The sequence below is a fragment of the Malus domestica genome, chromosome 04, assembly GCF_042453785.1.
Source record: "Malus domestica chromosome 04, GDT2T_hap1".
Classification (NCBI taxonomy): Eukaryota; Viridiplantae; Streptophyta; class Magnoliopsida; order Rosales; family Rosaceae; genus Malus; species Malus domestica.
In genome coordinates this window covers 20,829,193-20,843,332 of record NC_091664.1, presented here as the reverse complement: position 1 = coordinate 20,843,332, position 14,140 = coordinate 20,829,193, and the positions used below count along the sequence as shown (strand labels likewise).

General features: G+C 36.9%; 1 protein-coding gene across 2 annotated transcripts; it reads left to right on the top strand.

Annotated features, from left to right (window-relative positions):
* Window positions 1–8,011: 8,011 nt before the first annotated feature.
* Window positions 8,012–12,374, top strand: LOC103433406 (uncharacterized). Of its 2 annotated transcripts, none has more exons than XM_029101171.2 (7): window positions 8,012–9,911; window positions 9,999–10,089; window positions 10,406–10,563; window positions 10,721–10,772; window positions 10,866–10,945; window positions 11,100–11,142; window positions 11,250–12,374. In XM_029101171.2, exons 1-7 carry the CDS (start codon window positions 8,196–8,198, stop codon window positions 11,975–11,977), a joined length of 2,868 nt encoding a protein of 955 aa, XP_028957004.1. In that variant the 5' UTR covers window positions 8,012–8,195; the 3' UTR covers window positions 11,978–12,374. The 2 variants fall into 2 exon arrangements, with proteins under 2 accessions (XP_028957004.1, XP_008369885.2); XM_008371663.3 differs by having other exon boundaries at window positions 8,014–9,911; window positions 11,049–11,142.
* The last annotated feature ends 1,766 nt before the right edge of the window (window positions 12,375–14,140 follow it).

The window sequence follows — 14,140 nt, the reverse complement described above, 5'->3', positions numbered from 1 at the left end:
CTAATTTATCATATCGCATTGGATTTGGATTGGAAGGTTACCAAATCCTAACCTCTTCCTCTATTTTTCATGAGTTTTGGGAAGGAATCCTAAGCTACAAAAGCATCACCATCACCATCTTTTTTTTTTTTTTTGGCCTTCTATTTAAGGAAATTTCGCTCATTTAGTTAATGATTTGGTTGAGATTTTTATTGGGTTAGGTTAATCCAGAGAGGTGACCCACTCTCCCTATTTATTTTCCTCTACTATTCTAATTACCCTTTATGGGTATGGATGGTAGAAACTAACAACCAATATGTATTATGGTCTGACTATTCCACCGTCGCACGTGCTATTAATTCACATGTTGTAATTTGAGTGGTAGACGATTTTAATTTATACAAATTTAGGTAGAGCAAGTAGACGTCAAGGGATTATCCTAAAGACATGTTTCTAATTGTTTTTGGAATGACTAGAAGTATTTTTGGATTACGAAAGATGTTTCTGACCATGTTTGAAAAAAAAAAATCTAAAATTGCTTATGAGTTGTAAAAATATTTCTAAATCTTAGAAGCACTATCTGAAAAAGTATATTGTAGTACTTATTTAGTAAGCATATTCAAGCGTTTGTTTAAGTAAGTCGCTCGTTGGTTGATTGTACTGGGTAGTTGTTTTAATTTGTGCTGTAAAACTCCCTAGTGAAGTTTTGATGTGGTGTTAATAAATGAAATTATAACCTTGCTATATATAAAATAATAAGCACTTGAATTATATAAATGAAAACATCGACGTGTTTCGAATAAAAGCTCTTGTAATAAAACACACTTCTTAAAAAGAGCAAAATCTCAAATAAGTTTGAAACACATAGAATAATATATACAGACAACACCACGTAGCGGTTGTAACAGCTGCGTCGAAAAAACTTATCGTGACAACAACTTTTTAGTTTATTTATAAGGAATTTTAATGAAAAACTTTCGGTACTGTTCACTTTAACAAAAAACCATATTTTTACACTAAAAAGTCAATCATGGTACTATTTACTTTATCATTTATTTTGTCTTTATCGTTAAAACTCAAAGTTTTCAAGCTATTTTTCATTAATTTTTCTTTATTTTTATATGGTTGAGGTGATGCATGTACAATTGGGAAAAAAAATCACAGATGCAAGACCCACATCGTGAAGATGGGAGATACTGCTGCAACCGTGTTAGTTACGACAGGTTTGTAGAGTTAGATGTTAAATTTATTTATTGTTACCCACTTTGTGAGTCGGTGGTTCCAACCACCCCCGTATTGTGGTAAATTCCAGGGTGTTATTCAACCATCAGAATTATTATATTTTTTAATTAAATTCTTTTTCAGGAATTATCATGCTAAAAACTAACTGAATCGCAATAAGTTACTAATTAATTTGATTGTCCGCATTTTCATATCAAATTTATCTAATGAATTTTAAAATTTTTGCACATTTTAGATGAGCAAAATATAATTTGTTACAGAATTAACTCGTGAATGAAACCTAGCATTAAATACTACTAATCGTAAAAATACATTACTAGACAACATAGACAGTTATGGATATTCACCTTACATGTATAGTAATCGGTGAATGTCTAAATTAGGACTTGAGCATATAGCTGACTTTGATACTATTTGGTACAAATTATTTAGAATAATGAAATTCAAATCAAAACAAACTTTAGAAACCCAAAAAGAAAATAAAATTTACTTGGGCCCACGCTTGCTTGCAAGTTAAACAAGGCACCTTCTTAATACCACGAGAAGATAAATTAGATTATAGATATAATTAGCATGTCATAGATATATATGGTCCCATGACAAGCCACGTGCTCAAACAAACATATTATGTTGTATCCTTTCTTCCTAGTACTAAATTCTCATATTATTCCATCCTCCCATCCATAACCAAATTCAAGAGAGTTTCAATCGAGGTTTTTATCCCATATAATTCTTGAAATTAGCTCATACTATCGAAATGGTATTTAAAATTGAAAATCGATTAATGTAGTTTCTAAAAATAGGTGTGTTAAATCAATGTGATTCATCAATCACAATTCTGTCAAAAATTCGGTTATGCGCAAATGTAGCACATAAATGCATCTCACAAGTCTAATTAAATTAAAAATAAATTAGAAATAGGTTTAATAATTTAATAATAATTAAAAATTGTCAACTCATAAACCAGTCCCACAATCACCTTCGATCCAACCCACACTCCTCTACCTCAATCTATGGTAGCCTTCGTCGTCCCTTCTATGAAAGCAAAAAAATTCTCAAGACACCCATCGTTACACTCTTCGACACTGTTCACAGAATTAGACCAGTAGCAAGACCACCTTTGGTGATGGCTTGGATTGCAGGCGACTTATGTGACATCTTTGTTAACATTTGGGCAATCAACATCCTCACAACCTTGATCTTGGAGAGCTTGTTGGGCACTCCCCTGTGATCTTGGTAACGCGAAGAACGGCGAGCTCTGCCATGAGATATCCCATTGTGCAAAAAGGTATTTTTACAACTTTTTCAATTCATTATTAAATTATTAAATTCACATCGGCACATACCAAAATTTTTGATAGAATAGCCATACTGATTTGCAACATTGATCGATTTTTAATTTTAAGGACCATCTTGATGGTATCAGTCAATTTCAGGGATCGTATGCGTTAAAAACCCATAAATCTTATGGGACCCACATATGTTCAACATCAGCATATAACAAAATTTTTAACAAAATTGTATTTTCAAGGACTTCATGGATTGATTTTTTATTTCAATGACCATTTAGTGATAAAAACTCATCAATTTATTAGTGTAAGAGTTACAATTTCAATCCCTCTCGCTTTCGGTGTAGGATCCAATGGACACAAACTCTCTTCCTCTCCCCTTGTTCTGTTCACACTGAAAAATTACTCAATCCTCCAAAAAGACTCGCGGAAACTCAATCTTTCTGTTTTTGTAGGGTTATATAGTTAAAACCGTTTCCCTTCTTTTCTCTACCTCTAAAAGTTCACATAGAAAAATAAGCAAGCTCTCACAGAAATCCCTAAAACCCAATCCAATTAGGAATAGGGAAAATACCAAAACATTGTGAATTCGATCACTCGATCAGATTATATATCTATCAATACATCCTGTATATTCTAAATTTCAGGCCTCTTCTTGCATTCCTTTTCTTCTTGCACCCGCCATTAATTCCGATATCTTCTTTCCGTCTTCTTCTTGCATTCGTCGTTCATGGAGTCGAACCTAGTCGACCGGATCTCCGTCCTCAACGTCTCAAATTCACACAAACAAGACCGGAGCGAGACACCCATGTCGGAGTTTCAATCCAAGCCGTCGGATCACGATGATGCGCCTCATGATCGTCTACGACAAGAACAGCCCAAGAAAGAAGAACCAGAGCCGTCCCAGAACATTACACCAGATCACATTAACACCCCGGCAAAACAAGACCGCAAGACGCCGCCGTTCCCGGTGGAAGATGAATCATCGACGAACGACAAGGACGTCGTGGACGACGACGACGATGGGTTCAAAACGCCGACGTCGCTGGAGCACAAAATCCCTCCGATGACAGAATGCCCGCCTGCACCGGGCAAACCCAAACGCTTTCTAAAGAGAAAAGTGTCGTCGCGGTCGCCGTCGCCTCCGCCGCCGGCTGCTCGCAGAAAGGTTCAGTTTACAACAGCACAACTGGATATGATATTTTGGTCAACTTTTCCCTCGCCCCGGATGGGCGCGCCAAAATCAAGAAAGGCAGACGATCAGAGTGATTAGTTAAACTGCAGTTCGAGTTTTGTTCATCCATATTATTCATGGTAACCCATAATTCATAATTAAATAAAATTCTGATCTCTCAGCTCCATCTTTTTTCGTTTTTTTTTTTTTTTTCAATTTTTGTTAGATCTTGGTTAAAGGGAAGAAGACGTTGTAAAGATGGAAAAAGAAGAAAGAAGAAAGAAGAAAAGAGAGAGAGATGCATTGAAAGATTTTATGTTTCTTTTGTGCTCGAGGTGTTATTCTCTTCTCCTGCTAAAGATAAAAGATCATGAAACTGATGAAATATATATATTATGATTTTTTTTTCTTTTTCAGGAGCAATTGCAATATAATATTGCCACATTGTGTTTCAATTGATATATATATTAATTTCGAGTTTTATTTCATTTTTTCAAACGTTTGTTTTTTCTTTTAGGGACTATTTTAAGACAAAACATAAGTATGGTATTTATTATTCGAAATAAAGTCCAAAATAAATAAAATTAATTAATTTAAATAAGTGTTACATTACACCTTGTTTCTAATTCGTAACTTAGTCAGTTACAAGTATTAACTCACAGGCTATGAGTTTATTGTGAGAATTATCTTTTTTTACTTAATTAATTTCGTGAAAGCGGCAGGGGTGGGGTGGATTGCCGTGAATATTAGCGTGTTTTTTCAAACAACCAAAATTCAGATTCAAACCACTTTTTTAGTGTAAATTAGTGTAAAATACTGTTCATGTAAAATTATGAGAGTATTCATATGTTCAAAATCTGGAATAAAATCAAAAGAAAACTAACGAAAAATCCAAAAAAACTTTCATTTGAATGAAAAACCATTTTTAAAGGTATAATGAATAATAGAATTCTAATATTTTTATTGGTTTGAACTTATCATTTGACCATACGTGGTAAAGCTTTGCTTTGACATTTTTAATCGTTATTTATTAGTAGGCCTTCCTTTAGAGAAGGGGGAGAGGAGACTGTTCATAATGTTCTCTGAAATCTGTACTAGTGCTCAATTGTTGTAAGTGTGTAATTAAATATGTGATTACCGTAATATGGATGTGAGATTAGTCATGATATTATAAGATGAAATCAAACTAAATAAGTTTTAATATGTACTTATTAACAACTCAATGTGTTAATTTGCCACTTCTAGCTATGAGGTTGGTGTAAAAAAAAGAAAAATTTATGTTGCATGTAATTACTAAATTTTTTGTTCAATTTTGGTTACTGGGTTAGAATGACAATTTCATGGAACTTTAGTTGACAAACAAGGTTCTATTAATAGACAGTTTGGTTATAACTAATATATATATGGCCTTTATGCAAAGGGATCCTCATTTTTTTTCAAAAAATGCGGATTAGGTGTGGGCTCACTCTACATCGAACTTCAACGATTTGAACCGTCTATTTTGTAAGTCTCGATTCATAGACCATCCTCGCAAAAATTCAATTCAATCCGAAATCATTTGCCTATTTAATTATTAAGACAAAATTTCATTATTTCTTATATGACAAAGTATTCGTTAATTTCTTTGAACCCAATTAGATGTCTTAAACATTTCCGATTTGGCTAATATTTTACAAGGCAGATTTATGAGGTACAACTTGAAAAATAGACAGTTTAGATTGTTAAAGTTCAATGTAGTGTGGACCCTACAACTAATCCCCATTTTTATAAAAAATAATAATAATGAAAAGGGTTTGAAAACTTTGAGTTTTAACGATAAGGACAAAATAAAGGGTAAAGTGAATAGTATCATTTTAGTATAAAAATGTAGTTTTTCATTAAAATAAACAGTACTAGGAGTTTTTCGTTAAAATTTCCTAAAAAAAATGAAGATCCTTTCTCCTAAAGATTTCATATATATATATATATATATATATATATGTAGGAAATCTTTAAGGAAAGGGATCCCCATTTTTTTATAAAAATAGGGATTAATTGTGGGGTCCACATTATATCGAATTTTAACGATCCGAACCGTCTATTTTTCAAGTTGCATCTCATAGATCATCCTTACAAAATATTAACCAAATCGGAAATGTTTAAGACATCTAATTGGGTTCAAAGAAATGAACGAATACTTTGTTATATAAGAAACAATGAAATTTTATCTTGATAATTAAATAGGCAAATGGTTTCGGATTAAATTGAATTTTTGCAAGAATGATCTATAAATCGAGACTTACAAAATAGACGGTTCGGATCATTGAAGTTCAATGTGAAATGAGCTCCACACCTAATCCCCATTTTTTGAAAAAAATGGGGATCCCTTTGCATAAAGGGCCTGTATATATGTATGTATGTATACAATATGTTATAAAAGAAAATCTGAATTAGGTTTCCAAGAAAGGCAAACATGCTCCAAGTCCCATGTCCCATGATAGATTAGTTTTATAACCTTCGAAGTACGAGATTAATATTTAATGAATAAAATATGAATATTTAGACGTGGGATCCAGTACTATTGTTTCTTCATGAAAGGCCATCTGTTTGCTTGTTTTACAGATGAATTAATCCAAGCACACAAAGGGTTTTATATTATAAGATCAGGGTAAATCGTCAAAATGGTCATTGAGATTTGTATAACTCATCACTTTGGTCCCTGAGATTCCAAAATAATAAAAGTGGTCCATGAGATTTTCCATCATCCATGATTTTGGTCATTCCGTTAAAAACTCAGTTAAGTGTCCCATAGTGAGTTTGGGCAATTTTCAAAATTTCGTAACTCAATCGTTTCTTAACCAAATTAGATCCATAACATATAAAAATGAAGATAGAAAAGTGTAGAATAAGATTATACCTATTTCAAAGCCCAATGATTGCCGAAGATGGTCGGAAAATAGACTCAAAGTTGACTGGTCAGAGTGAAAAGTTGAAAACTCGCCGGAAACTGGGTAAACTTTAAACATTCATAACTTCTTCATAACTCAACGAAATCAAGTGATTCAAAAACTAAAATCATACTTCTCAACGAGACGAAGAGAATGGTACATTTTTTGACAGCTAAAGCACTGTGGTTTGGCCGGAAAATGGCTCGAAAGTAGACTAAGGCAGTTACTTTCGAGCCATTTTCCGGACAAACCACGGCGATTTAGTCTTCAAAAAGTTACCATTCTCTTTGTCTTGTTGAGAAGTATGATTTTCGTTTTTGAATCACTTGAATTCGTTGAGTATTGAAGAAGTTATGAACGTTTAGAGTTTACCCAATTTCCGACGAGTTTTCTTTCACTCGGACCAGTCAACTTTGAGACTATTTTCCGGCCGTCTTCGGCAATCATTGGGCTTTGAAATAGGTATAATCTTATTCTACACTTTCCTATCTTCATTTTGATATATTATGGGTCTAATTTGGTTTAGAAACGATTGAGTTACGAAGCTTTGAAAAATGCCCAAACTTCCTCCGGGACACTTAACAGATTTTTTAACGGAATGACCAAAATGATGGATGGTGGTAAATCTCAGGGACCACTTTTATCGTTTTGGAATCTTAGGGACCAAAGTGATGAGTTATGCAAATCTCAGGGACCATTTTAGCGATTTACCCTAATATCAAAATAAGGATATTTTGAAAGTGACCATTTACTATAATGATAGAAAATGTGTTGCGCCCTTACATGATGGCGTGAGTTCAAACCTCGTTAATGGCTAATCTAACATTTAACTTACTAACGCTATCGTTTCACTCAAAAAAAAAAAAAAGAGTAAGAACATTCTTATTTGATCCACGAGATTTTTGTTGTTTTCAATAGGCTAGCAATAATGTGGTTCAAATTTGTCTTGGACGAGAATCAAACCTACGAACTTTCACTTACAAGTAAAGATGAATACCACTAAACAATGTACTAAGTGGTAACACTCTAAAAAAAGTTGAGTGCACCAATATTCTTGATTTTGGATATTAATTTTCACAATCCTGCTTTCACCTTTCCGTTTGATGGATACAACTTCTATTGTTAGTCCTAATAATGGATCACATCAAACATGGGAGACATTGGGCTTTACATCTCATAGTTCCAAACTTCTTTAAACAGCAGTCCAGTCCACCAACGAAGTGAGTGGCAGGCCCGAGGCCGTAGAGGCCGCACGACATAAATGGAAAAATCGTTATGATAAATCCTAATTATCATAAAAAGTAATAAGGAATCCACTAATTAATTTAATTATTCAATTAATTAATTATAGCGTCTTCTTTCTTCCCTCCCTTGACTGTTTCTATTTTCCTCAATAACGGTAATTAACCACCAAACTCCCTTTTTTTCCTCTCTTCCACTTTCTCAATCTTTCTCGCGCAGAAACACAAACAGTTTCTAAACACTCCAAAAAAATACTCAATTTCTCTTTGTAATTTCATCATCAATCGCAACAAAATTACTTTTTTTTTCCTATTCAATTGCGCAATATTTGCCTAATGCACCATGAAGATGGAGCGGAAAAAGACGTTGACGATGAACTGGGACAGCCTCCGGGACGACGATGACGATGATCGCTTTTTCGAGTCAAAGGAACGCGCCTCTTCCGTCGTTCCTCTCGACCTCGAGGAATCCTCATCCGAAGATGAGGATTTCGACGACAGTCGCAATTCATTTGCCTCATGTGTCTCATATGTTCGAAACGATGTTGATTTTCGTGCCTCCACCGCAGCCGCTCCGATGGACCCACCGTCTACTTCTTCGGCTCCAATGACGCCGAATTACAACATTTGGATGGAGGCACCGAGGTCTATCACTGAACGGCGAAAACGATTATTGCAGGGCATGGGGTTAGCCCAAGGACCTGGAAAAGACCTCGTTAGCTTTAAACAACTAACCAACATTAAACGTCTCGTTTCGAACAAAATCACAAACGGCATTGTTCCAATCCCTCGGTCAATCACTCGGGCTAAAGAAAAAGTACAAGTATCGTCGAATCAGCCGGTATCGGAGATAGAGCCAGAGTCGGAGCCTGAGCCTGATCATGAACCATTGTCGGTGATGCTCGTCCGTTCGAGGTCGGAGGGTGACATTGAAGCTTTCTCGATAAATAAACAAAGGAAGGAAGAGATAATCGAAACAATCTCGAAGCAACGACTTACGAGGACTTGCTCCGCCATAGCCGTAACTCGCTCGAGAATATGTCCGTACACCGAATCGATTAAAGTGTCAACTAACGAAGTCAGCGACTCTACCCCCAATAGTCGATTGGTTCGGACTAGCGGTGGATTGTCGTCGGTTTTCTTGAATAACCAGTTAGGAGCCTTCTTCTTGATTAAGAATCTGGACACAGGGACTAAGTTCATCGTGAACGAGTATGATCAGGATGGGTGCTGGAATCGACTCAGCGATCTCCAAACAGGGAAGCAATTGACGATGGACGAGTTCGAGAAATGTGTCGGGTACTCGCCAGTGGTGAAAGAGGTTATGCGAAGACAGAGCGTTTCCAGCGAAGGCAGCGGCGATAACAGGAAGGTCGGTGCAGGGGCAAATTCATTTGTTTCGAAGAGCCTGAGGATGAGCAAGAGAAGAGGGGTTGCTCTGTTGAAGAACAGTATACGAGGCGTGGGGACCGCTGTGAGTGTGTTGATTGGTGAGAAAGAGAGGGAAAACACGACGCCATCGCTAACATTGCCGCCGGAGCAGAAACCCGTCAAGAACTCGAGTTCTTCTTCGTCAGCTTCATCGGAATGGGTCAAAGTTAGGCAGACAGGGAAGCATTACAAGGAGTTATCGGCATTGCATTTGTGTCAAGAGATTCAAGCTCACGAGGGGTCAATTTGGGCTATTAAGTTTAGCTTGGATGCAAGGTTTCTTGCGAGTGCGGGAGAGGATCGAATTATTCAAGTGTGGGAAGTGCAAGAGTGTGAGATTATGTCATTGGATGGGAATTCGACCCCGCTTCATCACTCTTTCAGGTCTTCCACCCCTGATCGTTCCTTCACCCCTGATCGTTCTCCATCAATGTCTGATCAAGCTGTGGTTGTGCCATATGAGAAGGAGAATAAGAATAAGGAAAAAAGTGGGTCTGCTAGAAAAAGCAATCCAATCCCAGAATATGTGCATGTGCCCGAAACAGTGTTTTCATTTTCGGAGAAACCATTTTGCTCTTTTGAAGGTCATTTGGATGCTGTTCTGGACCTGTCATGGTCCAGAGATCAGGTTCGCTCTTTTCTAATTGTTCTTTTCTTCAATTGATTAATTTGAGGTTAGGCTAATTTAGGCTGATATAATTTAATCAATTTGCAGCTATTGCTTTCATCTTCAATGGACAAAACTGTTAGGTTATGGGATTTGGAGACCAAGACTTGTTTAAAGTTGTTTGCCCACAATGATTATGGTAAGATATTCATATATTATATAAAACAATGCCTACCTCTTGTGTGTATTTGTTGTCTAAAACGATGATGTAGCATACAAAATACACACAAGTAGTGATTTTCGCTCTCCCATTATGTTCCTCGTTCTTCTCCATTTTTTTATAGCCTTTGTTGAATAAAGTTAAAGGAGGATAAAGGGATGTCAAAGAAAGGGGAATGAAGATGGAGAAAAATTGGAGTATGAAAATCACTACCAATACACACACATAGAAGCATTGTATCATGTTGTTCCTTGTATAGTTTCTTGAGTTTTGACTCGGGTTATTGGTCTTGCAGTGACTTGCATACAATTCAATCCTTTGGATCACAATTACTTTATTAGTGGCTCACTCGATGCAAAGATTCGATTGTGGAACGTAGCTGTTAGGCAAGTCGTGGATTGGATTGATCTTTATGAAATGGTCACTGCTGCTTCCTATACTCCAGATGGCCAGGTACAACTCCATTATGTACTATTTCTATTCTTTTTAGATGTTCTTCTTTTTGCATGTTTCATGTAAATTAAGTAGTTGAGTAGTTGAATTGATTCAGCTTAGAAAATTTCATCACTATTTGGATTAATCTTGCTTCAAATCTGTTTCAAAACTCTAGGCTTGCATCATTGGTTCACACAAAGGAAAATGTCGTATGTACAATGCAGAAGGTGTGAGTTGCTCTTCTAGTTTCTTTTTCGTAGGCAATGCGAATTTAGACAGTCTATGATAATTGATAAAGCTCATCTTGTTTTGAAATCTAGATTGTAAATTAAGTCAGCATAGTCAGATTGATATTCAAAACAAGAAGAAGAATCAAGCCAAAAAGATTACAGGTTTCCAGGTAATGTAGAAATTTCTCTACTTTCTAGTTGTACAGTTTGCTTGCGTACATAAAATCCATCTGAAGTGCTTCTTACGTCCTCTCTTATTTTCAATGTAAACAGTTTTCACCGATAAACCCAACTGAAATGCTTGTCACGTCTGCTGATTCTCAGATTCGGATTTTGGATGGCACAAACGTGACTCACAAGTTTAGAGGTATGCATCTCCTCAAATCCTCAGAACCTTTTCACTTCCTTAATTAATTCTCTATAAAATTTATGCTCAGTAAATAACATTGGAAATATAAATTTGATAACGAACAGGTTTTCGAAATATGAGTAGCCAAATTGGAGCTTCATTCACTCCAAACGGGAAGTACGTCATATGTGCTAGTGAAGACTCTCATGTATACATTTGGAGGCGGGATGAGCCCCGAATTTCAGCCACAGGGAAAAAAAGCATCACTAGCACCAATTCCCACGAACATTTTCAGTGTAAAGATGTTTCAGTAGCAATCCCATGGCCAGGCACCATAAAGGGTGACCCTCCATCTGTCATTGTGCAACATTCCAAGAGACAATCAAAATGCTCAACGCAACAACCACAATCTGGCAATTCATCCCTTACTCAAGAAGATGCAGGTGTAAGCAAGAGAGTGCTACCACCTATTCCGAAGAAAAACAACAAAGACAACAACAACAAGGGAAATGCATCGGATCAAATACCTTTAACTCCGCCGCAGGAAGATCAAGATCCAGCTCAAATATGCCGAACAGAATCTGGGATTGGAGAGTCGTTCAATTCGGACCCTTCCTCTATTAGGTATGGTGATTCAAGTTCTATGTCCGCCGGTAGTGCCTCCACATCATCTTGGTCTTCCTCTTGGTCATGGCTTGACAATATAGGCAACAACAATGCTAGCCAAACAATGCAAGCAACAGCTTGGGGTTTGGTAATTGTGACAACCACTTTAGACGGAGAAATCAGAGCATACCAAAATTTTGGGCTGCCGCGAAAAGTACAGAATAATATTTTCGGAGGCCCTAATTAATTGGTTATGTGCTGGTGAAGATATAGGATCATAATTTCTTTCCTTTAAATGGAAACAAATTTGGTCCACAAGGTCTCGAGTTCGATTCCCCATTCCCAAGAAACGCTCATATCAAATTTTGTTTATGAACAAACTTCTCACTTGTCATGGATATATACATACATACATACATTGTACACTACAAGTACAAAGAGTCAGAAGAGCCATGGTGACCAAACTGAACATTGGTATTTTTGTTGTAAATGTCAAATCTTGTTGCTCTTCGTCATAATTTTTTTGTAAGAGAGCCCATCATCCCTTTATACATAATGGGTGCTTTGTAATTTGTAAGTCTATTATTTTTCTTTTTCTACATGTTTGGTGACTATAGATGATTATAAAGCGAATGATTGATTTTGATTATGATGTTTAAATGAGGAACGTTGATTTTCCTCCTTACAAATGAGTGAAATGAATAATTTTGTTTATAAAATTTGTACAAGAAATGTGGATTCCACCATACCACAACGCGAAAAAAGTGCAACTTAACGATTTTGATTATGACGTTTGCACAAGGAATGTGGATTCCTCTTTACAAAGAAGTGAGGATTAGGGCAACTATTACAATGATTTCAAATTCTAGTTAAACAAGCTTGATTTGTGAACCCTAAGCACGTTATATTAAACTGAAAAAGGGGCCAAAAATTCATGTGCTTGGACTTGCTTTGAACTCAAACATTGTGCGCTAAAATATGGCAGAAAGCAAGAGAGGCAAAACTTCATCCCCGAGCCCTCTCGCCACTTTCCTAAGACATTTAGGAACACCTTGTTCGACAGCCCTCCTCTTCCATCTCTCCGCTGCCAATCTCCTCCATCTCATCCCCGTACTCCTTATACATATCTCTCACATATACAATTTTGAAAATTTTCCCCAATTTCACCAATTTCAATCTCTAACTTTAGATTTGTTTGTAGGGAAGACGTTCAGAATCAGAGCTGCAGCAGAGTTCGCAATTCTATGTAGTTCAAGTTGAGAAAAGTGGCGAAGCTCGAAGATTTCTTGGATTCAGCTCAGCTCTCTCAGGTTTCCTACCAACTCAGCTTCACGAAGAAGGTTCCGGAGGTGGTGCCAATGTCGCATAAGAAGGAGGTCAGGGATTTTGAGTGGCCGATCGACGAATTAAAAATGCTGGTGGATTCAGACAAGGAAGCTGTTAATGTCAAGGACGATTCAAATCTGATTGAGGAATTTGGGAATGATGGCGATGGAGAAGCTTGCACCCCCGTTTCGGCATTTCAAGCAAATCAGAACGCAGCGTTTCAAAGGGTGGGGATTTCAAAACACTGGACTTTATTGATTTTAATTTCAAGTAGTTTGTTAGAGATGCAGGGGAGTCGATGACACGCGTAGTACATGTATAAATAACAAAATGGAGATACCATTTTTTTTGAAGAAAAATGAAGCGAAATTAGCTTGTGCATAGCGTGATTTAAGCAAAGGTACGACAATGGAGAAGTTAGATATGTACAACAATGAGGATATGGTGCATACAGTGAGTCTCGATAAAAACCTTGCAAGAAATTTTAATCCGATCGAAGATCCAAAAATACATCGGGGCTCTTCAAACCAAACAACATGAGTAGCCAGCGTTAAACCTAACTAGCCAACCTGTGTGCCACCTTGTTCGTTGTCCTGCGAGTATCAATGATATAATATGCCCAAATGGAGATGAATTCTCCAGACCTTCGTATTGTAACGCCTTGATAACCATCAAAGCATCACCTTCAAACTCCACCTTTGTGTGCTTCATCCGTTGTGCAAACGAAGTCGCATCCCTTGCTGCAAAAGTTTCTACCAGCAACGGTGATCGAACTCCATCAACTCCTCCAGTTTCCATTCGATCATCCCATGGCACATTGAAATTGCACTTTACCCATCCACTCTTAGGTGGTGTCCATGGCTGCACCACGACAGGCTTGGTGGTTTTTCTCAGTCCGTGCCATTTGTGGTATTCCTGCAACCAAGTTTGCATTTTACGATTTATTTCCAGAGGATTCAGTGCCTTACCTTGCCAAAGTAGTGAGTTGTGTTCCGTCCAAATACTCCATAATAAACAACAATGTAAGGTCGAAACTCTCCCCGGACAAAGAACCGGCAAGTGCAGCCACCCACTCTAGCATGCT

Bases quoted from the DNA above. Each gene is read 5' to 3' on its own strand.
- LOC103433406 (XM_008371663.3), top strand. From the start codon at position 8,196: ATGAAGATGGAGCGGAAAAAGACGTTGACGATGAACTGGGACAGCCTC. The intron at 10,564-10,720 runs GTACAACTCCAT...TCAAAACTCTAG, and splicing joins CCTATACTCCAGATGGCCAG to GCTTGCATCATTGGTTCACA. The intron at 11,143-11,249 runs GTATGCATCTCC...GATAACGAACAG, and splicing joins CGTGACTCACAAGTTTAGAG to GTTTTCGAAATATGAGTAGC.